Source organism: Budorcas taxicolor, chromosome 2 (genome assembly GCF_023091745.1).
Source record: "Budorcas taxicolor isolate Tak-1 chromosome 2, Takin1.1, whole genome shotgun sequence".
Taxonomy (NCBI): Eukaryota; Metazoa; Chordata; class Mammalia; order Artiodactyla; family Bovidae; genus Budorcas; species Budorcas taxicolor.
This window is the reverse complement of record NC_068911.1, coordinates 177,295,664-177,317,025: the sequence shown is the minus strand read 5'-3', so window position 1 is coordinate 177,317,025 and position 21,362 is coordinate 177,295,664. Positions and strand designations below refer to the sequence as shown.

General features: G+C 52.2%; 1 protein-coding gene across 4 annotated transcripts in view; it reads right to left on the bottom strand.

The window, feature by feature from the left end:
* The window catches only part of TMCO4 (transmembrane and coiled-coil domains 4), a 106,230-nt gene that overhangs the window by 62,347 nt on the left and 22,521 nt on the right, over positions 1–21,362 (bottom strand). For 3 of the 4 annotated variants that reach the window (XM_052661022.1, XM_052661038.1, XM_052661030.1), the window contains exons 4-7: positions 20,975–21,152; positions 14,154–14,328; positions 13,392–13,419; positions 1,126–1,258 (exon numbers count right to left, since the gene is read on the bottom strand). In XM_052661022.1, the coding sequence (XP_052516982.1) occupies positions 1,126–1,258; positions 13,392–13,419; positions 14,154–14,328; positions 20,975–21,144 (506 nt within the window). In that variant the 5' untranslated portion in view covers positions 21,145–21,152. The remainder of the gene's footprint in view (positions 1–1,125; positions 1,259–13,391; positions 13,420–14,153; positions 14,329–20,974; positions 21,153–21,362) is intronic. The other variant, XM_052661047.1, reaches the window with a different exon arrangement.

Here is a 21,362-nt window from a genome sequence, read left to right as displayed (position 1 = left end):
TTCCAAACAATACTCAAGAGTTTCTTTCACTTCAAGGCATACTTGAAATGGTACAAATGTCCAATATATCCAAAGGTGCTGGGCAGCCCTTGAGACCACCGTCACTGGCCTGGGTCCAGGTCTTTCTTTACTGACACAGCTCTGGGAGTCAAAACAAGGCTATTTTGGGGTTATTTTGACAGATTAACTTTCCTTCTTTCTCAAGGAAACAACCCCCTCCCTTTGACCTACAAACTTGGGGGGCGGGGGAGGGTGGATCCAGTTCTGAGCATGGCTTCAAAGCTAAATTCTCAGCTGGGTTGAACTGGCACAGTCTGGCTGCTCCAAGAAAGCCTTCGTGGCTGAACAAAACTCAGGGTGGGAGATGTGCCTGACTGCAAGGAGCATGCAGGTCGGCTGTGACTGGGACTGATCTATTACTCTGGGATTAGATCCTCTAGGGTGTTCGACAAAGAGCTGAGCTCTGGCCAAGTTTGCCAGGAACATTTCCCTGGACACACACCTGACCATACAGAGAGAGCAAAGCCCATCAGCCTTGGCAGGCATGGGGGCATGTGGGGAAGGTAAGGACTCCTAGGTATGGAACCCTTGCTGTGTGCCAGCCCTGGGCCAAGCACTTGATGATACAGTTGCATCTGTTTTCCACAACAACCGTAGGAAGATGTTATTCTCATTCCTACACTACAGGTAAGAATATTACGGCTTAGAGAAAGGGGGCCAGCCTGCAAAGGTCAAAAAATAAACAGGGGTCAGAACCCAGGCCACTCTGACCCACAGACAAGGTGCCATATGAGCTGAAGTGCAGTGGGGTGTCAAGACCACCAGCTGTTAAAGTCACAAACTCAGGGCTCTGAGCAACCATCTGCTCAGTCCCCGTCTCCTATAAATGAGGGTGGAGGCCAGAGAGGGAAAGTGGCTTGCTAAAGCAACACAGCAAGTCAGGGCTGCACCAGGATTCTCTATCCAGGGTTTCCCAATGGGTGGAAGTGGTGCACATCTCAGAAGTCCACTAGAGTGGAGATCCGAGATGCCAGCTAGACGGGAAGAGGGGCAGACCGGACTGTTATCTGAGGAGTGGAAGGCCTCTATTCCCGACAGGCGGGGCCAGGGCCAGGGCTCCCTTACTCAGAGTCCTCCTCTTTGGTTTCCTTCAGGCTCTCGAGGAAGGTCTCTTCCAGGAGGTCGAGCTCCTCCAAGGGTGCTCGGAGGAGGCAGGCCATGTGGCAGATGAGGACGCGGGCCCGAGCATCGTAGCGGCCTTGAGAGAGAGAGAAAGAGGAGGGGGTCAGTTCAGCTCCCGAGCACAGAGATGCTCACAACAGTGCGATGCATGAGACCCGAACCCGAGACACGTCCCAGACTCAGGGCCCCCGACAGCCAGTCCATTTAACAGGAGCACAGCTTCTGGGGAAGAGCAATGGGTAACTTACGAACATGAATCAGAAGCAAGGTGGCGTTTTTCAGCAAATTAGCAAAGATTCAAATTTTCACATCCCAAAGCTGTTTACGGAGGTGATGTCATGATGAAAACCAAATTCCATTCCACACTGACTACAAGGCCCCTGGCCCACTCCACGACCTCACCTTCTAGAATGTTCCTGCTACAGGGCCTTTGCCCTTGGGCTGTTTCCACCACTTGGAAGGCTCGTTGCCCTGATCTTGTGGGGCGCCTCCTCCTCCTCCAAGTCTCTGTTCCAACGCCTCCTGTCCAGAGTGGCCTTCCTGACCCCTACACACATCACTTGACCCCTCTGCCTTGTACTTCGTTCCACACAGAGCTTGCCCAAGTCTGACATCATGTCCATTTACTTTTGTTTTTCTCTCCCCGTGAAGTATAAACCCTATATGTATAAACTGTGTGTTCTCTAGTCCCTAGGAGACCACCCGGCATAAAGAATAAATGTTCAATTAGTGACCCAGGTAGGGGTCATTCACCTTCGCTCAGGTAGAAGTAGAAATTGTGAGAGTCATCTCACAAAGTTTCAAGCAGAGGACTCCGGGCCCACGAGGAGCCCTCTATGAACCCTGCAGAAGCAGCCTCCTCTGCTGGGCGTCTGCAGGCCTCCCTGGAACGAGCGGCCTCGGAGCGAGCTGTGGTCTGGCAGCGTGTCCCACTGCCCCCAGCTGCCTCCCTGGATGCGGATCTGGCTGCATGCTGGGAGACAGACGCCGGCAGGTCATGTCTTGGGGTTACTGATCCACTGATGTTCCAAGAATAAGGGAGCTCCCTGCTCACTCCTAGGGTCACAGACCATTGAACATAGGTCATAATCGAGCTGTGGGAATTAATAGGCCTTGGCCATGGTGATTAATTATCATGGTGATGATAATCAGCCACTAATTCATACTCCACTGGTCAAGGCTGCTGATTCAGTTTCTGGAATACAGAGTGTCAGGTGCCAGGTGATTAAAAGCTTCCAAGGTATTCTTGGGCAAGGGACTCTGGAATGTCAGCCTCGTGGAAGGGTCATTTCAAGGACCAGCCAGACTTCTGGACTGGGAGCTGAGTTTCTACTTCAGGCAGGTGGTGAGTGCTGGAGGAGTGGGGCAGGAATCCTGGGCTACTGAGGACAATTTGCCAGGCAACTAACTGACTCCTCAAGGGCCAATCCATCCTGTCTCAATAAAGAGCCCGACCTGGGGCTCAGGCCAAAAGCCTGGGCATTGTTCTTGATTTTTCTTATTGCCCTTCCCCTGACAGCCAATCTACCAGCTGACACTGACAGCTGCCCCTCCAAGACGTATCCTGAGTCTGAGCACAGCTCCCCATCTCGTCACGGCCACCACGACAGCCACAGCTTCACCAGCCATCTCCCCGCTTTCTCATCTGTCACCCTTGCCCCTGCACTCTATTTGCCACACAGCAGCTTGAAAGATAAAGTCACCAATGTGGGAGCTCCTCTTCCCTAACTTGAAACTCCACAAAGCACTTGGAATAAAACCCGCATTTTCCCCCGTGGTCTGCACGGCTGTACACCATGTGACCCCTTCCTACCACCCTCTCCCACCTCACTTTCTATTGGCCCCTATTTCACGCACCAGTATTTGTCCTACCAAGAAGCCAAGCTCATTTCTGCCCCAGGGCCTTTGCACTTGTTCTAACTAGCAAACCCCCAATCTCAGAAGGCCTGGGGCACTCATGCCTAGAAGCAGCAGTATGATGAAGACTCCTCCTGCGACCTCTGCAGGGAAGGAAACCAGCATCCATGGTGCTCCTAAAAATGCCAGGAGCCACCCGACAGGCTTGCAATCGGGGCTGCTAATCCTCCCAGTTATGGAATTAAGAGACACCTGCTCCTTGGAAGAAAAGCTATGACAAATGTAGACAGCATATTAAAAAGCAGAGACACAACTGTACCAACAAAGGTCTGTATAGTCAAAGCAAGGGTTTTTCAGTGGTCGTGTATGGATGTGAGAGTTGGATCATAAAGAAAGCTAAGCACTGAAGAACTGATGCTTTTGAACTGCGGTGTTGGAGAAGACTCTTAAGAGTCCCTTGGACTACAAGGACATCAAATCAGTCCATCTTAAAGGAAATCAGTCCTGAATATTCATTGGAAGGACTGAGGCTGAAGCTGAAGCTCCAGTACTTTGTCCACCTGATGTGAAGAACTGACTCCTTGGAAAAGACCCGGATGCTGGGAAAAGTTTGACGGCAAAAGGGGAAGGGGGTGGGAGAGGAAGAGATGGTTGGATGGCATCATCAACTCAATGGACATGAATCAGAGTAAACCCCAGGAGATAGTGAAGGACAGGGAAGCCTGGCGTGTTGCAGTCCATGGGGTTGCAGAGTCAGACGTGACTTAGCGACTGAACAACCACCACCACCACATCATCCCACACAGAGCCCTAGGCTACGGGCCACAGGCACACATACAAACGACCCAACACCCAGGCAGTCTATTCTTTGGAAAATCTTGGAGGGGGACACGAACTCTGCCCTGAGCAGAGTCGGAGTTAACACCAGCCTTCAACTGCTGGGCAGCCCCAGTACCCACCCCAGTCTCCACCCTTGGAGTCCAACTAGTCCCTCTGGCCTAGGTAGAGCAAGGGACAAGTCCAAAGTCACCCAGTGTGTTTGGACAGACCCAGGGTTAGAATTCACACCCCTGGGCTCCTTCTCTCACCCTTATCTCAACAGAGAGGCTACTGCACTTTGAACGTCACCATCTAACACCGTGCTGTGCATTAAAGGGTGAACAGCCCCCATGAAGCTTGGCACTAAATGCCAGCTGCACCCCAGGCACCGTGATAAGCCCCACCCTCCCTACACAGCCACATGCACCTCCTTGGGGTGCAACCTTAGCAGTACAGCCTCCATCGCCAGGCACTGAACCAGCCTCTGCTCTCAGTATGGCTCTGAGTTTGGGAGCCCGAATGATCAGCCTGGGGTTGACCTCGCCTCTCTGTGGAGAGCAGCAGCAACCCAGACCTTTGGGAAGAGATCACTGCCAAGCCCTTCCCTTGGGGGCGGGGGGCTGCCCTCAAGACCAAAGGAAAGGAACTCAGGCAGAAACTCAGGCAGTTGCCATGCAGACTGGCATTTGAATTTTCATCTGATTATCTTTATAGCTGAATGGCTTCGGACAACTTTCTTGATCTCTCTGAGCCTCAGTTTCCTCATCTGTACAATGGGGGCAAGAATATCTTTTTCATCTGGCTTTTGTTGAGATGCACTGAGAAGACACATGTGATGGCCCTGGCCAGCACCTAGGATGCAGTAAGTGGTCCAGTGTGAAAGTGAAAGTTCAGCCGTTCAGTAGTGTCTGACTCTCTGTGACCCCAGAGATTTTAACCTGCCAGGCTCCTCTGTCCGTGGGATTTTCCAGGCAAGAATACTGGAGTGGGTTGCCATGCCCTTCTCCAGGGGATCTTCCCAACCCAGGGATCAAACCTGGGTCTCCTGCACCGCAGGTGGGTTCTTCACCGTCTGAGCCACACGTAGCTCTATAAATTAGTCCTCAGATAAACGTGGCTGGAAAGTGAAAGTGTTAGTCACTTAAGTCTTGTTCAACTCTTTGCCACCCCATGGACTGTGGCCGAGAAAGGGTGGCTGATAGCACCCTTTTAATGGTAATTTGCCATGTTTCCTAGACCCTTAGATGCTAGGAAGCAGGGACTGCTGGGGTGAGGCTGTGAGCTGCTGAGTCAGCCTGGGGACCTGTCTCACTGCTCCCTTAGGGTCTGAGGTCGCTCTCAGGCCATGCTCATACAACCACTTACCCAGCCCACCGCACTCCCATCTGTTGATGGACCAATTTTTCCTTTTTCTTTTGGGCTGTGCCATGCAGCTCAAGGGATCTTAGTTCTCCAACCAGGGAAGGAACCTGGGTCCCAGCAATGAAAGTGCTGAGTCCTAACCACTGAACTTCCGGGAATTCCCCCAACTCTCCTCGTCTTATTTTCTATTTATTCATTTACTTGGCTGAGCTGAGTCTTAGCTGTGGCATCCGGCATATAGGATCGGCTTGCCTTGATCAGGGATTGAACCCGGTCCCCTACACTGGGAGCGTGGGGTCGTAGCCACTGGACGAGCAGGGAGGCCTCCCCTAACTTTTCTAACTGTACAGGTCATATAGCATTTGGAATATTAATGCCCAGTTTCACCCTCAGTGAATCTTTTTTCATACAAAGAAAGCACCCCTACCTCCAGTCCCGTTCCCCCTGGGCCCCCACCCTGGGCGCTGGGCTGACTTACAAGTCAGGGTGTTCATGCTGGTGGGGAGAGCGTGGCTGGAGGGGTGGGGCTTCTAAGATGCAGCCCGACTCAGGGCAGGACTTGACCTCAGATGGTTCCGGGTATGACTGCTGCCTTTTCGCGGCTCGTTCTGGGGGGACAATGAAGGACACTCTGGTGGCAACGAGCGTAGTTCAAGGCCAGTGGTCGTGAGGGCTGAGGGGCCTCTTCCAAGACCCTCCTCCAGCTTCACCTTGTGCGAGGCCGCCCTGTCTGGCCACTCCTCGGGATCCTGCCTCACAGCGTGCTCATTCCTGGTTCTGGCCTCAGCACATCCCCTTAAAGGCAGCTGTAAGGACGAGGGTTCTATCATTTCATCTCCACGTGGGAAGGAGAACAGCAGTTAAGAGTGCACTCTGGAGAACTTCCCTGGTGGGCCCAGGGGTTAAAACTCCAAGGTTCCACTGCTGCGGGCGTGGGTTCAATCCCAGGTCAGGGAACTAAGATCCCACAGGCCGCATGGCCGATGATAAGGGTAGACTCTGGAACCACGATGCCTGGGCTCAACTCCTGCCCTCCTTCTCCCCATTGGTGTGACCTCAGGCAGCTGATTTCCCTTTCTGGGCTGCTGCGGCCTCGTCAGTACAACGAGGCGGCAGTGGGCAGCATCATCTACCTCCCAGTGTTGTTGAGGGGTTGAAACAAATTATAAAAGCACTCTGCTCAGGGCTGGCACACAGTAGGCACTCCATGAGCATCAGCCCTGGGGAGGATTCCTCCTGGCGCCCAGCAGAGGGCCTGGCATGCGTAGTGGGGCTCAGTTCTTACTGGCTGAATGGGTCAATCAGTTCAATACTGATAACAAGCTTGCCGAGTCTTGAGGATCCTGACGGAGACCCAGTCCACCAGGTGACAATGTGTGCATTCCAATACGATAGATGACGACTTCTCAGGCTTTTCTGATTCATCGGCAAGGTAGGCTTTGCAATTCAGTCATAAAAGCCGGGTCAGAAAGTGGAGCCGGGTTTGCGGTGAAGGTGGTTCTGTCTCCTTCAGCTGCGCCTCCTTGGGTCCCATCGCCCGGAGCCAATGCTATCTTTGGATTCAGGGTACAGAGGGCGAGAACCATGATTCAGCTTATGTCTCCAGCTCATAATTCACCATGAGACTCACTGCCTTAAATGGAATTTGAAACTTATTTTGAAATTTCACCTCTGGTTACCTAACCTCCTGAGCCTAATTTCCTCCCAGTGGAGATAACAGGTATCTACTCCAGCAGTTGCTCTAAGGATTACACATTACACGATGCAGTCATTCACCATCTGTGTTACATGACCCAGGAGAGCAACTGGGTAACTTCTATCTGTTTATTTGTGTAGGCTGCGTCTCATCTTAGACGTGGCATTCAGGGTCTCTGAGGCATCATGCGGTCTGTGGTGGTGAGTGGGCTCGGCTGCCCTGCAGCTTGTGGGATCTTAGTTCCCACACCAGGGATTGAACCCACGAATCCTGCATTACAAGGCAGGTTCTTAACTACTGGACCACCAGGGAAGCTCCTAGGTCACTTAGAAAGACCACCAACTACTAGTAAAGCAGCCCCACCTGGCCACATTGTGGGTCCTGGACCAGTGGTTCTCCACTAGGGGTGTTTTTGTGCTCCCCACCCCCACCCCAAGAATATCTGGTAAAGTATGGAAACATTTCTGGTTGTCCCAAGTCAGGGAGTGCTACTGGCGTCTAGTGAGAAGAGGCCAGGGAGGTGGCTAAATCTCCCAGAAGGCACAGCAGGGCTCCACAACAAAGAATTATCCAGTCCCCGATGTCTGCAGTGCCGCCACTGTGAAAGCCCAGTTTAGTGAGCTCAGATTCAGTTTAATCGTCAACATACGAAAGGCTGATTTTTCCAACTAGGTGGGCCGGAGGCTTCGTGGGTTGTTACTGGGTGAGGAGAAGAAAACGGTTAGTGTGCAAAGAAATTCCACCCTACCGCTGCCAAGACGGCCATCGTTCCGTGACTAAGATCCCAACGTCGTCAGTAAAGGTCAACCTTCCAGGAAGTTCTGAGATGTGCAGCTCTTCGTGTTGATTTCTTGGGCTGATTCCATGACTAACCACCCTGCCTCACACCGAAAGAAACACAGCCACATAGACAGACAGCTTTATTCTGTGCTGTGTGCCCCACCCCCTCAGTCTCTGCAGAAAAAGATGGCTTAACCCTACAGCTCAGACAAACCGCCTTGCTAGTGCCTAAGCTTGCGCTCTAAGCAAAGACCATCCATTCTTCCTTCTGTCCATCCATTCGACTATCCGTCCATCCATCCAACAAACACTAAGTGCCCACCATCTGTCCACCAGCGTTGCAGACACTGGGAAACAATGGTGAAGAAGCCAGACAAGAGCCCTGCCCTCATGGAGCTTACGAGAAAGGCCTTGAACAACTGGCCCAACTATGACACTGACCTTCTCCTTACAAGATCCTTGACTGTGTTCTTAGGACCAAAGACGGTTTTGTTTTGCTTTGAAGTAGCATTGAGCTCTTGCCTCTTTGTGCTTGAAACTGAAGTTCAGAGATGTTAAGTGACTTGACATCACAAATGTCTCAGAGACAGGATGAGAGTCCAGGTCTCCTGGTTCCCGGGAACTTCCCATTTCCCCGTGACCACCGCGGCCCCTCAGCACTCAGGGCCTGCGTCCTGAGCACCAGCTGTGTTCTCAGCACTCGACCTGGGTTATTCCACTCAGTCCTCACCACCGCCCTATGAGGTAAAGAGTACTGTGGCTCCCATTTGATGCCCGAGGAAACGGAAGCAGAGACATTCAGCAACTTGCCGATGAATTTTAACACCAGGCAGGCAAATCCCTCAGTGCTCCCAGTTCTTGGTTCTTCGGTTCAGTTCAGTCGCTCAGTCGTGTCCAACTCTTTGCAACCCCATGGACTGCAGCACGCCAGGCCTCCCTGTCCATCACCACCTCCCGGAGCTTACTGAAACTCATATCCATTGAGTTGGTGATGCCATCCAGCCATCTCATCCTCTGTCGTCTTGGTCCTTGGTTCTTCATTAATAAGGACAGAGTTGGACATGACAACAGTAGGCACTCCCACTCTGGGCATCATTTTCTCAACTACAGGCTTCCGCTTTACCCTGATGGCACTTTGCAGATAATGTGTTGTTTTGTTTTTTACAAATTGAAGGTCTATGGCAACCCTGCATCCAGTGTCTCAGTGCCATTTTTTTCCAACAGCATTTTAAAATTAAAGTTTGTCCATTGGATTTTTTTCAGTTCAGTTCAATCGCTCAGTCATGTCCGACTCTTCGCGACCCCATGAATCGCAGCACGCCAGGCCTCCCTGTCCATCACCAACTTCCGGAGTTCACTCAGACTCACGTCCATCGAGTCCGTGATGCCATCCAGCCATCTCATCCTCTGTTGTCCCCTTCTCCTCCTGCCCCCAATCCCTCCCAGCATCAGAGTCTTTTCCAATGAGTCAACTCTTCGCATGAGGTGGCCAAAGTACTGGAGCTTCAGCTTTAGCATCATTCCTTCCAAAGAAATCCCAGGGTTGATCTCCTTCAGAATGGACTGGTTGGATCTCCTTGCAGTCCAAGGGACTCTCAAGAGTCTTCTCCAACACCACAGTTCAAAAGCATCAATTCTTCGGCGCTCAGCTTTCTTCACAGTCCAACTCTCACATCCATACATGACTACTGGAAAAACCATAGCCTTGACCAGACGGACCTTAGTCAGCAAAGGAATGTCTCTGTTTTTCAATATGCTATCTAGGTTGGTCATAACTTTTCTTCCAAGCAGAAAGCGTATTTTAATTTTGTGGCTGCAGTCACCATCTGCAGTGATTTTGGAGCTCCCAAAAATAAAGTCTGACACTGTTTCCACTGTTTCCCCATCTATTTCCCATGAAGTGATGGGACCAGATGCCATGATCTTCGTTTTCTGAATGTTGAGCTTTAAGCCAACTTTTTCACTCTCCTCTTTCACTTTCATCAAGAGGCTTTTTAGTTCCTCTTCACTTTCTGCCATAAGGGTGGTGTCATCTGCATATCTGAGGTTACTGATATTTCTCCTGGCAATCTTGATTCCAGCTTGTGCTTCTTCCAGCCCAGCGTTTCTCATGATGTACTCTGCATATAAGTTAAATAAGCAGGGTGATGATATACAGCCTTGACATACTCCTTTTCCTATTTGGAACCAGTCTGTTGTTCCATGTCCAGTTCTAACTGTTGCTTCCTGACCTGCACACAGATTTCTCAAGAGGCAGGTCAGGTGGTCTGGTATTCCCATCTCTTTCAGAATTGTCCACAGTTTATTTTGATCCACACAGTCAAAGGCTTTGGCATAGTCAATAAAGCAGAAATAGATGTTTTTCTGGAACTCTCTTGCTTTTTCAATGATCCAGCGGATGTTGGCAATTTGATCTCTGGTTCCTCTGCCTTTTCTAAAACCAGCTTGAACATCAGGAAGTTCACGGTTCACGTATTGCTGAAGCCTGGCTTGGAGAATTTTGAGCATTACTTTACTAGTGTGTGAGATGAGTGCAATTGTGTGGTAGTTTGAGCATTCTTTGGGATTGGAATGAAAACTGACCTTTTCCAGTATAGTGTAAATATAACTTTTAGATGCACTGAAAACCACATATGATCACGTGACTTGCTTTACTGTGGGGGGCTGGAACTGAACCTGCCATCTCTCTGGGGCCCACCTGTGTCCGATGAGGGCCATCTGGATGGTTTGAGGGGCTATCAACCTCTGCCTTCTGGGGAACTTTTGAGCCCTTCCACCAGCTCCCATTGGGGGGTCCTGGTGTGTCACTGACTGTGCTCCTATTTGTAGATGCCAGCATCTGGAGAGGCTTTGGGACAAACCAAAGGTACCCCTCAGATGCTATGAGAGACTGGTATTCTTTAGACATACATGCTCAGTTGCTGAGTTGTGTCCAGTTCTTTGTGACCCCACGGACCTGTCTGTCCATGGAATTTTCCAGGTGAGAATACTGGAGTGGGTTGCCATTTCCTCCTCCAGGAGACCCTCCCGACCCAGGGATGGAATCTGCATCTCCTGAGTCTCCTGCCTTGGCAGGCAGATTCTCTACTGCTGCGCCACCTGGGAAGCTGGCTTAGACTCGAGGGATCATTATCTTCCCGTGGGGATGCCTCTGCGTCCCTCCAACTCCCACGGGTAAATTCTGAGAAGGTTTTTGTTAGCAGCACTTATTTTAGAATGTCAGCTCTGCCACTTAACAGCTTAGACCTGTTACTTTACCTCTCTGAGCCTCAGTTTGCTCATCTGTGAACTGGGAACGTGTACACGAAAAGATGGTGATGAGGATGCTGTGAAACAATGCTTCACAAGGGCCAGGGGCAGTCACCAGCATGAGCAGATGCTTGGCAAGTGGAGGGAACTCTCAAGAGAAATTTAACAGGCAATGCCAGTCTGAAAATCCAATACTTTGGCCACCTGATGCAAAGAACTGATTCAATTGAAAAGATCCTGATGCTGGGAAAGACTGAAGGCAGGAGGAGAAGGGGACGACAGAGGATGAGATGGCTAGATGGCATCACCGACTCCATGGACATGAGTCTGAGTGAACTCCGGGAGTTGGTGATGGACAGGGAGGCCTGGCATGCTCCAGTCCATGGGGTCGCAAAGAGTCGGACACGACTGAGCAACTGAACTGAACTGAATGCCAGTTTAGAGGCTGCCTATGAGAACGCCCCCGGGAGGGCATGAAGTACCAGACGATGCTATTACAGACAGGCCATTTCAAACCCACTCTAACTATTCTGTGAGAGCCAGGCCAAGGTCACCCACAGCAAAGGGCGGTAAGTTACGGTGTCTTGGGGTGCTCACGGGTGCTCAGAGGGTTGTGATTGGCAGGTGCGGGCAGGTGGTGGGCTAGGATACACGTGGCTCTGGGAGACAGAAGGGAGAGTCCGGCACACACAGGAGCTGCTTCCCTCGTGATAAGACCGTGGGACAGAGGGCTGGCCCGGGAGGCTGGAGACCTGGTTCCTACCAGAAGACCACCTGCCACCATGTGCTTCCGGGAAAGCCCTTTCCCCTCTCTGGGCCCCAGTCGCTCCTCTTGGAAATATGAGTCTCACCCAAGAGGACCCTGACCCGCAAGATAGGAACAGGGGCCCCCAGCACCTCTCAGGGGGCAGGGAGGACTCCAAGTCTGCACAGCCCGCGGCAGCCGCCTGGCCTCCCAGCAAGTGCTCGGACCCGGTGCTTTGTTGTTACCATGATGAGCACGTGAGAGTGTGTGTGTGCTTACCGGCTAGCCTGCTCTCCAGAAACCTGCGCCCCAGACCTCCGGGCAAACCACCCATCATTCTAAGAGCATCCAGGACTATCGAATATTCCCTCATTTCAGTTTGCAAAAATAAAAGGGATTCTACCAAGGATTCTCAGACCAACTCCACCACACCCTCAGACCACAGCTCAGCCACACGGCCTCATCGGCTAAACCTGCGCTCCCAATTAACGGGGCCTATGTTTGATCCCTGGTTGGGGAACTAGATCCTGCATGCTACAACTAAGAAGCCCTCATGTAGTGAAGATCCTGAGAGCCTCAAGTAAGAGCCAGTGCTGTGCTCAGCCGCTCAGTCGTGTCTGACTCTTTGCGACTGCGAGGCTCTGTTCCTGGGGATTCTCCAGGCAAGGATATTGGAGTGGGTCACCATACCCTCCTCTAGGGGATCTTCCTGACCCAAGGATTGAACCCACGTCTCCCAGCACACCCAAAATAAATAAATAATCTTTTTTTAAAAGAAGACATGTTACTTCAGGCTGTGCCCGCCTGAAAGCAGGGGCTGGGCCAGATCACCCTTGGGTGATCCCCATTCAGCTCTGAGATAGAGGTAAACCTTCCGCGTCGCTGGAAAAGGGCCATGCTGGGGTCTGAGCCTCAGAGCTGTGCTTCTCAGACTATAAACGCCACGGGAACCGCCTGGGACCCTGCGAACGTGCAGAGCTCGCTGGGCTCCGGCCCCGTGACCCTCCTCTGAGCGTTCTCTCCTGCCAATGCTCCTGCGTTTGCTAGGCCTATTTGTGAAATTCTGTTCCTCTTCCTCCTCTTCTTACCCCTCCAATTGCCCACGAGCCAGAGTTTCGGTGGAAACCTCTCGTGTTTATAAAAAGCATTTATTTATTTGGCTGAGTTGGTCTTTGCTGTGGTACGTGGGATCTTTCGTTGTGGTGTGCAGGCTCGCTAGCTATGGCGAGTGGGCTTAGCTGCCCCGTGGCATGTGGGATCTTAGTTCCCTGACCAGGGATTGAACACGTGTCCCCTGCATTGCAAGGCCGATTCTTAACCCCTGGACCACCAGGGAAGTCCCTGAAACTTTCCTTTATTACATGGTGCTGAAGCTGTTGGAATGTCATTTTCAATTCTGTGTTCCTTCTCCCTGATGTCAGCAGAATAGACCTTGGAGGGCAAGAGCCAGGCTCCAGAGCTACTGAGAAGGTGAGAGGGTGTGGTGAGGAATCCGTAAAACTGCAAGAAGCACCATGCCGCTGGTGTTTGGCGTGAATGGAGAGCTCCCCAGCCCCCCAGTGCTACTGGCTTCCCTTTCCTTTCTTGCTCTGAAAAGGCCACGAGCATGGGGCCAACAGAGGCAGCACCTAACCCTGGCTTCCCTGGCTGCGGGGGAGACACGTGCCCACAACTTACAGAACTTAGGAACTATCAACTCACCATCCTTGAGTGAGAAGCTCAGAAGGTCCTGAGGGGAAAGCAACAGGAATTAGCAATAGGTTGATATGTAACCAGCCTGCTCATTGGACATATATTTTCTGACTCTTAACAATAGGTGGGAACACAAGGCAGACAAGATACCTTTGCCCTGCATTTGAGTGGCAAGCCAGAGAAACAAGCCAGCCCATAACCAAACAAGCGTGTGAGAGCTTCAGGGAGTCAGATGAAGGACGGCAAGGGCTGCTCGGTGCTCTGCTGGCACCGAGAGCCCGGGGAAAGCGTCTGCCTGCTTCAGTGCATGCAGAGCAGGTGAGCGACATGCCCAAGCACACACAGCAAAGCTGACGCTTCCAAAGAGAGGCACCGCGGCTTAATGGCTAGGGACACGGGCTTTTGAGTCAGATGGCCAAGGTTCAAATCAGCTGTGTGACCTTGAACAAGTTACTACACCTCTCTGTGCCTCAATTTTCTCATCTATAAAATGGGGATGATCACTTTACCTACCTCATAAAATTGCTTTGAGAATTAAATGAGTCCATATGAGTAAAGGTACTACATATAAGAAGCAATGTTTAAGTAACAGATCAATAGTAAATATTCAATGATAATTCAACACTAGCTATGATCATCACATCATCAGATATTAGGATGCAATATTTAACCTTTGAACTCCCCCCACACAACTAGCAGTGATATTCAGGCTGACTCTGAGAGGAGGCTGTCTACTTTCCCCAGCAGCTGCTACCTGGGCAGTGGGTGTACCTGAGTGATCACCAGTGGGTCATCCTTCAAGATGGGGTCCTTCAACAAAACTTGAGCAAACATGTCTGCTCCTTCGCCTCCCAGACCACTGGCAAAAGCAGTCATGGTAGGCAAGACGGCTTCAGACAGGTCCAGCCACTTCACCAGGCCAACCACAAAGTCTGTGCAGAAGGACCTGAAAGACAAACGCCGCTGAGACCCTGGACCGTGCAACTCACAAGACGAGACATGTTAACCTGGACCGTGCAACTCACAAGATGAGGCATGTCAAGGGATGTGAAGAGCCGGCATCTACGAAAAACCAGGGCAACTGTGGCCCATGGAATATAGCGAGAGAGCCAAACCCGATTTCAGGAGAGCAGGTCTGAGCTTATTCCACCAAAACTTTAACCACCAGGAGCTGATAAACCATAGGAATGAGGGCAACGAGCAATTAGTTACTGACCAAACACCCTGAGCCCAGCCTGCCCTGAGGGCTGTGAAATAAAAAATGAGCCAGACGGGTCTTGGATAAGAAGCTCATCAGGAGGTAGAGACCCAGATGGAACTAGCTGATCTAGTGTTGTGGGACACGCTAGGACAGAGGCAGGAATCCAGCCCCGATGAATCCAGAGAGGGGGCCTCGAATCCACCTGGGAGGCGAGGGGCAGCGACCAGAAAAGGCTTCCCGCAGACGGAGAGCTCCTGCTGTTGGAAACAGCCACGGACATGCTTTCCAGAAACACGCTGGCCGCCACAGAGTGGACAAAGTGTGGAAGAAGTTATGCCACCATCACTGAGGGGTCTCTGTCCATAGTGAGTATTTGAGCTGAGTCCCACAGGGGTCCTTGGGTGGGGGATGGATGGGGTACTCCAGGGCAGAAGGGACCCCAGGAGATGCAGGAAGCCCATGGCATCTCTTGGGGGCACTTCTCTGGTGACTCAGATGGTGAAGAATCTGCTTGCAATGCAGGAGACCCAGGTTTGATCCCTGGGTGGGCAAGATCCGCTGGAGAAGGGAATGGCAACCCACTCCAATATTCTTGCCTGGAGAATTTCAGGGACAGAGGAGCCTGGCAGGCTACAGTCCGTGGGGTCACAAAGAGTCGGGACACGACTGAGTGACTGACACTTTTTCACTTTCATGGCATCTTGGGGACCCCGGCAGAGCCCACATCAGGGTTTGATTTGAAGCTACCACTGGGGTGTGGAGCAGGAGAGTCAGGCGGGAGGTGATTAGACAAGTTCCGAGAAAACGTTTCCCAGAAACAAGCTGAGCTCCCTGGTTGTGGGGGTGACCTTAGGAGGTTCCCCACTGGCACTGCTTGGCTCTGGTCTCCATGGATCCCAGGCAGTGCAGCCAACCCACTCCTCAGAGCCGCTGCTGTCAAAGCCCAAGCAGCTCTGTGCAGGTTGGGCCCGTGCAGGTGGGTGCAGGACTCAGGTTCAAATCCTGGGAGCACCACCGTTTTGGGTGAGGTCCCCAGGAAGCAGCTCTGAAATGATTACTGGGGATCCCCTCGGGGTCAACACCTGTGGATGGGTAGGGAGGACGAAGAACTTGGTGGGCGGGAAGGAGCTGAGATCCAGTCTCAAGAGAAGTCACAGCTGACCCTGTGGGGAGATCTGACGATGGGGCGACCCGTGAGAGATGTCCCCCAGTGGGGCGAGAGGGCTGGGCCTTCATACCCTCACATCAGAGAGTCATCGGACAACAGCTGCCCCAGGAAGGGGGCAGAACCCTGGGCAGGGTGACTCTCTGCAGCTGAAGCAGGCCCAGGCCACGCAGGCAGCCCCCTCAGCGGCCGGTGGAAACGTCCTTCACTGCTGAGCGAGGCTGTGAAAGTAACTTGACCTCTCTGTGCCTCAGTTTCCTTATCTGCAAATGAGTGTAAGAGACCGACTTCACAGAACTGCTTGAGGATTAAATGAGAAGCTACATATAAAGCACCCCAAGCAAGGCTTGGCACGCAGTAGACAATTAATGTTGGTTAGCATCACTATTTCATTTAAATTAAAAAAAAAAAATTTATCATTTGGCTGTACCGGGTCCTAGCCGCAGCGTGTGGGATCTAGTTCCCTGACCAGGGGTTGAACCTGGGCCCCCTGCACTGGAGTGCAGAGTCTTAGCCGCTGGACCACCAGGGAAGTCCCAGCATCACTATTTACAAAGCGACCAAGGGAGGTCGTGAAGAGGGCTGAGCTGGGCTCTGAATTCTGGCCCCCGGGAGAGTCCTGGCTCCACGGCCTCCTTCACTTCTCAGCTTCATTCTCCTCTGTCGTAAAGTGAGGATGATAACAGGGCTGCTTCAAAGATTGGCCAGAAAGATTAAATCACAAGATAAAAGCACCTGGCACACGATAACCCTCAATAAACGTTAGCTACTGCTACTACAATTATTATGATCTGCCCCACTGGAATTACTGGAATTATCCTGGGGTGATGTGTGGGTGTGAATGGGGGGCAGGGATGACTAACTGGATCACGCATCATTTCTGCGTCAACATGTATGCAGAAAGGTCTCGGGGCTGGGGCAGCAGTGTGGCCGGGCCCTGTGTCCACGGATGCAGGGAAGCACTGCATCTCACGAGTGGAAGGGTAAAGAGTGTGAACTCTGATCAAATCCAGCTTCACCGTGAGCTGTGTGATCTTGGGCAAGGTACTTAGCCTCTCTGGGCCTTGGAAACACTGGCGAGAAGGATGAAACCTATTTCATAGGGTTGTCGAAAGGATTAGTTAGCTAAGTTAACAGGTGTCATGCGCTTAGAACAAAACTGGCACCTGTAAAGCCCTACGTAAACAAAGCCCTACATATAAACAAATGAGTGAGAATATATGTGAAGCGCCAGTGCAGCAATCTATTACAGAAGGAAATAGCATTGCAGAATGGCAGGGTCTTGGTAAATGCTTCTAATGGGGTTGGTGAAGAATACGGGGGTGGGTAGTCATCCCCTTCTCCAGAGGATCTTTCTGACCCAGGGATTGAACTCGGGTCTCCTGCATTGCAGGCAGACTCTTTGCCGTCTGAGCCACCAGGGAAGCCCCAGTCAAAACACATGACAGTCAGTGGCGATGAGGAGTCACGGCGACCGTAGAGCAACTATCGGCCAGCTCCCGTTCTCGGCGCTCTGTATACACGGGCTCGCTGACTCCGGATACAGCCCCACAAGGGCGGCGAGCACTGTTTACCTCCACTTGAGAAACAAGGATGATACTCAGACCCACAGAGCTTAAGTGGCAGCTCCAGGGTCCAAGCCCCCGAGTCTCGGACTCCAGAGGCCATGCTGAACCACTGCAGAGACCGCCCCCTCCCCAAGTGTGTTTTGGGTCTTAAGGCGACCGAGATCAGCCACGTGGAAAGGGGTGCTCACGCTGCGCTGCAGCATGGCAACCCACTCCAGTGTTCCTGCCTGGAGAACCCCAGTGACAGAGGAGCCTGGCGGGCTACACAGGACCACATAGAGTTGGACAGGACTGAAGTGACGTGACTTAACACACACACACACGCACACGCACACGCGCGCGCTCAACTTTCAGGAAGGAAACACCCCCTCGTGCGCTTAAGACCAGATTTGGATTTGGGGGTGGGGGGCACACAGAACAATAACTCCTCCCTGCACCCTCCCAGGTGGAGGTGGAGGTGTGCCCAGCACAGGTCTGGCACACAGTTCGGGTTCATAAATATTTCTTTATGTGAACAAAGTACGCAAAGCTCTTCCCCCGTGTATCTACCAGCTTATCAGGTAGGGATTTATCAGGTCGGGGGAGCTTCTGGAAAGATAAGAGCTTCCTAAGTATGGCACAGGTATGGGTTGGAGCAGGGAGAGAGTTGGACCCTTGCAGGAGCTGGACCCTTGCTTGCTCGGGAACAGAATACCCAACGAGATAAATTCTCACCTCCAGAAAGAAGGAAAGAAAGAAAGAAACCAGGACTTCCCTGGTGGCTCAGACAGTAAAGGTCTGCCTACAAAGCGGGAGACCCGGGTTCAGTCCCTGGGTCGGGAAGATCTCCTGAAGAAGGAAATGGCAACCCACTCCAGTACTCTGGTCTGGAAAATCCCATGGATGCAGGAACCCGGCAGGTACAGTCCATGGGGTTGCAAAGATTTGGACACGACTGAGTGACTTCACTTTCTTTACTTTCTGTACCAGGCTCTGCAGGGGCCATCCACACATTCCTTCCCCAGGACCACCCTCTCTGATGGATGGCCGCTTCTCAGCAGCAGTGATTCCCCAGCCCCTTCTGGGCCAGTAGAAGCCCCCTCCCATGATGGAGACAGAGAATGACAAGTGTCTTTAGTTTTTCTGTGCCTCCCTTCCAGGCAAGGCTAGGGTATCTGACTGGCTCTAACCAATGACATAAAAGGGGAAGCCTTCACAGGGCATCCTGGGAAAGAGCTCCTCCCTAATGAGAGAGACCTGCAGAGCATCCTTGTCCTCCCCCTTCTTGCCTCGAGTCTTATTCTGTGAGGGTGTGATGTACGGCACTGCAGCAGCCATTCTGTGATCAGGAGAGGGAGGTCAGGGGAACTACAGAGAAGCCATCCCAAAGGCTTTTTGAGGCACTGTATCAACCCTGGAACTCTCTTCCTTTTGATTTCTTATCAAGTGAGAAAAACCTCTTACGTAAATCTCTTTCAGTACCGTGTCCTCTTACAGCCCAAAGCTCTCTGACTGGTAGGGGTAAGTTCCAGTTCATTTTATAGATAAGGAAACTGAACAAATAAAGCAAGTCACAGAGGTGGTAAGCATTAACATTTATTGAGCGCCTACTGTGGGCCACACTGTGCTAAATGCTTTACCTATATTATCTCATTTGACTCTGGTAACTACCTTGCAGGGTGGGCGTTATTAGCCCCACTTTACAGATGAAGACACTGATGCTCAGGGAAGCTAAATAACCTGCCAGGGGTCACACGTCATCGGAAAGTGGCAGGGGTAGGATTTGAACCCAGATCTAAGTTCAAATCCCGTGGTTTACCTCCTGTGCTAACAGAGTCAGTATTTATCCATTCCTTCCTTTTACAAATCTCTACTGTCTTTGCTAGACCAAGCTGTGTGCAAGGCACTGGGAACTCAAGCAATGAACAGGGCAGTTCCTGCCCTCCAGGGACAGGAGTGGGGTGGCAGGTATGGGAAGAGCTACAGTGCAGCGTGACGGTGGTCATGGGGACAGGTCACTGGACAGACAGGCGGACACGCATCCTGCAGGTGAGGAGGGTCTGGGAAGGCTTCCTGGAGATGACCCCCAAGGAGATGAATACGCGCAAGTGTTTGGTCCGGTGAGAATGACAAAGATAGAAAAAAAAAGCCCAGCTAAGACTGAGGCGCAGAGGAGTTTACTCACAGGGGTCCACGCTGGGACTGAGGGGGCGCGGCTCCTGGAAATAATGCAGAAGCGAAACCTTCTTGCTACTTCCTATTCCCACAACCCCTCAGTTCCTGCCCCAGCAACACTATCTGCATGCTCCGAGGCCCTCCGCCCCAGTGTGGGGCCTCTGTCTCCCCCTCCTCAGCACCCAAGCTGTCCCCAGCCCCAGAATGGGCCGCCGCACCTTTGTTCCTCCACCTCTGGATCACTGTCCTGGTTTCTCCAAACAACTTCACCAGCTTTCCAACAACCCTCCTCCGGCCCTCCAAACTCTCCCCTGCAAATCCCTGAAGGCCAAGCCCACGCCCTTAGCCACTCTACTATTCTGACTCCAAACACCGAGTCTCATTGAACCTATCCCCCATCGTGGCACTTAGCCCATCCGTTCACTCTTAAGACCAGTCATCTGGGGACTTCCCTGGTGGTTCAGTGCTTAAGAATCCGCCTTCCAATCCAGGGGACACAGTTCGACCCCTAGTCCTGGAATATTCCACATGCCAGGGCTTCCCTCATAGCTCAGTTGGTAAAGAATCCCCTTGCAATGCAGGAGACCCCGGTTTGATTCCTGGGTTGGGAAGACCCTGGAGAAGGGATAGGCTGCCCACTCCAGTATTCCTGGGCTTCCTTGGTGGCTCAGCTGGTAAAGAATCCGCCTGCAGTGCAGGAGACCTGGGTTTGATGTCTGGGTCGGGGAGACCCCCTAGAGAAGGGAAAGGCTACCCACTCCAGTATTCTGGCCTGGAGAGCTCCATGGACTGTATGTATAGTCTGTGGGGTCAGAAAGAGTCGGAAGGACTGAGCGACTCTCCCTTCCACTTTGGGGAATGAAGCGCACACGCTGCAGCTGCTGAAGACGGCACGCCCTGGAGCCCGCGCTCGGCAGCAAGAGAGGCCAGGCAAGGCACGCCGCAGTGGGGAGAGGCCGCCACTCGCTGCAACCAGAGAAAGCCCGTGCGTGGGAACGGAGGCCCGGCAGTCATACACGCATAAATAAAAATTAAACACACACACACAAACCCAGACGCCTGGTTTTAGCCCCCTGATTGTAAGCACCAGGAGAACAGGAGCCAGGCCTTGCTTTTCTTTGCTTTCTCCACAGGGCCTTGCACAATCCTCAGTACACAGTCCGTGCTCACTGAATGCACAGACATCTTGTCCCGCTGTTAGGGGATGTCCTTGAGTGCAGGGGCAGAGGTGGCCCTGTTGATCTTATTCACGTCCACTTTCCATGTGCTTCAGGCGGCGCCTGGTGAAACAGCAGGTGCCCCTTAAATGCCTTGTGAAGGTATAAATGGGTGGGTACCAAATGAGGGATCGCTGTCCCCCTACGATGTTGTGAGTTCCCTAAAGGCAAGGACAATGGCTTTCTCCTCTTTGTACTGTCTGGTAGCACCTGGAAGGCTGCCTGGCTGCCAGAAATCATCTCCTTGAAATAGCACGACCACCTCTCTGTGAGATAGAAGCACTCACCTTTGCTCGGGCTCTGGAAAGAGCTGGGACAAGGAGATGCCGCAGAGGGCGGCGTAGGTGAAGCGGTTGGCCTCTGTCAGCTCCCGGCCCGTGGGCAGACGTGGCTCCCCCTCCACACCCGGCTCAGCCACCCGGGGCAGCCTCGGGCCCGACCCGTCCCTTGCGGCCATTTCCAGTCCTGCAGGGAAAAATCCCAGTGAAAGACTGCTTTCAGCAGGTTGGCAAAGCCTCCTTCAACAGGACACAGAAACTATCCATCATAAAAGAAAACATGGATAAATCAGCCCTCATTCAAATGATAAACTTCTATTTATCATCTTTAAGAGACTGGGTGGTGGGGGAGGGGGAGATATTTTCAAATGTGTTTATCACAAAGGCTGAGTATCCC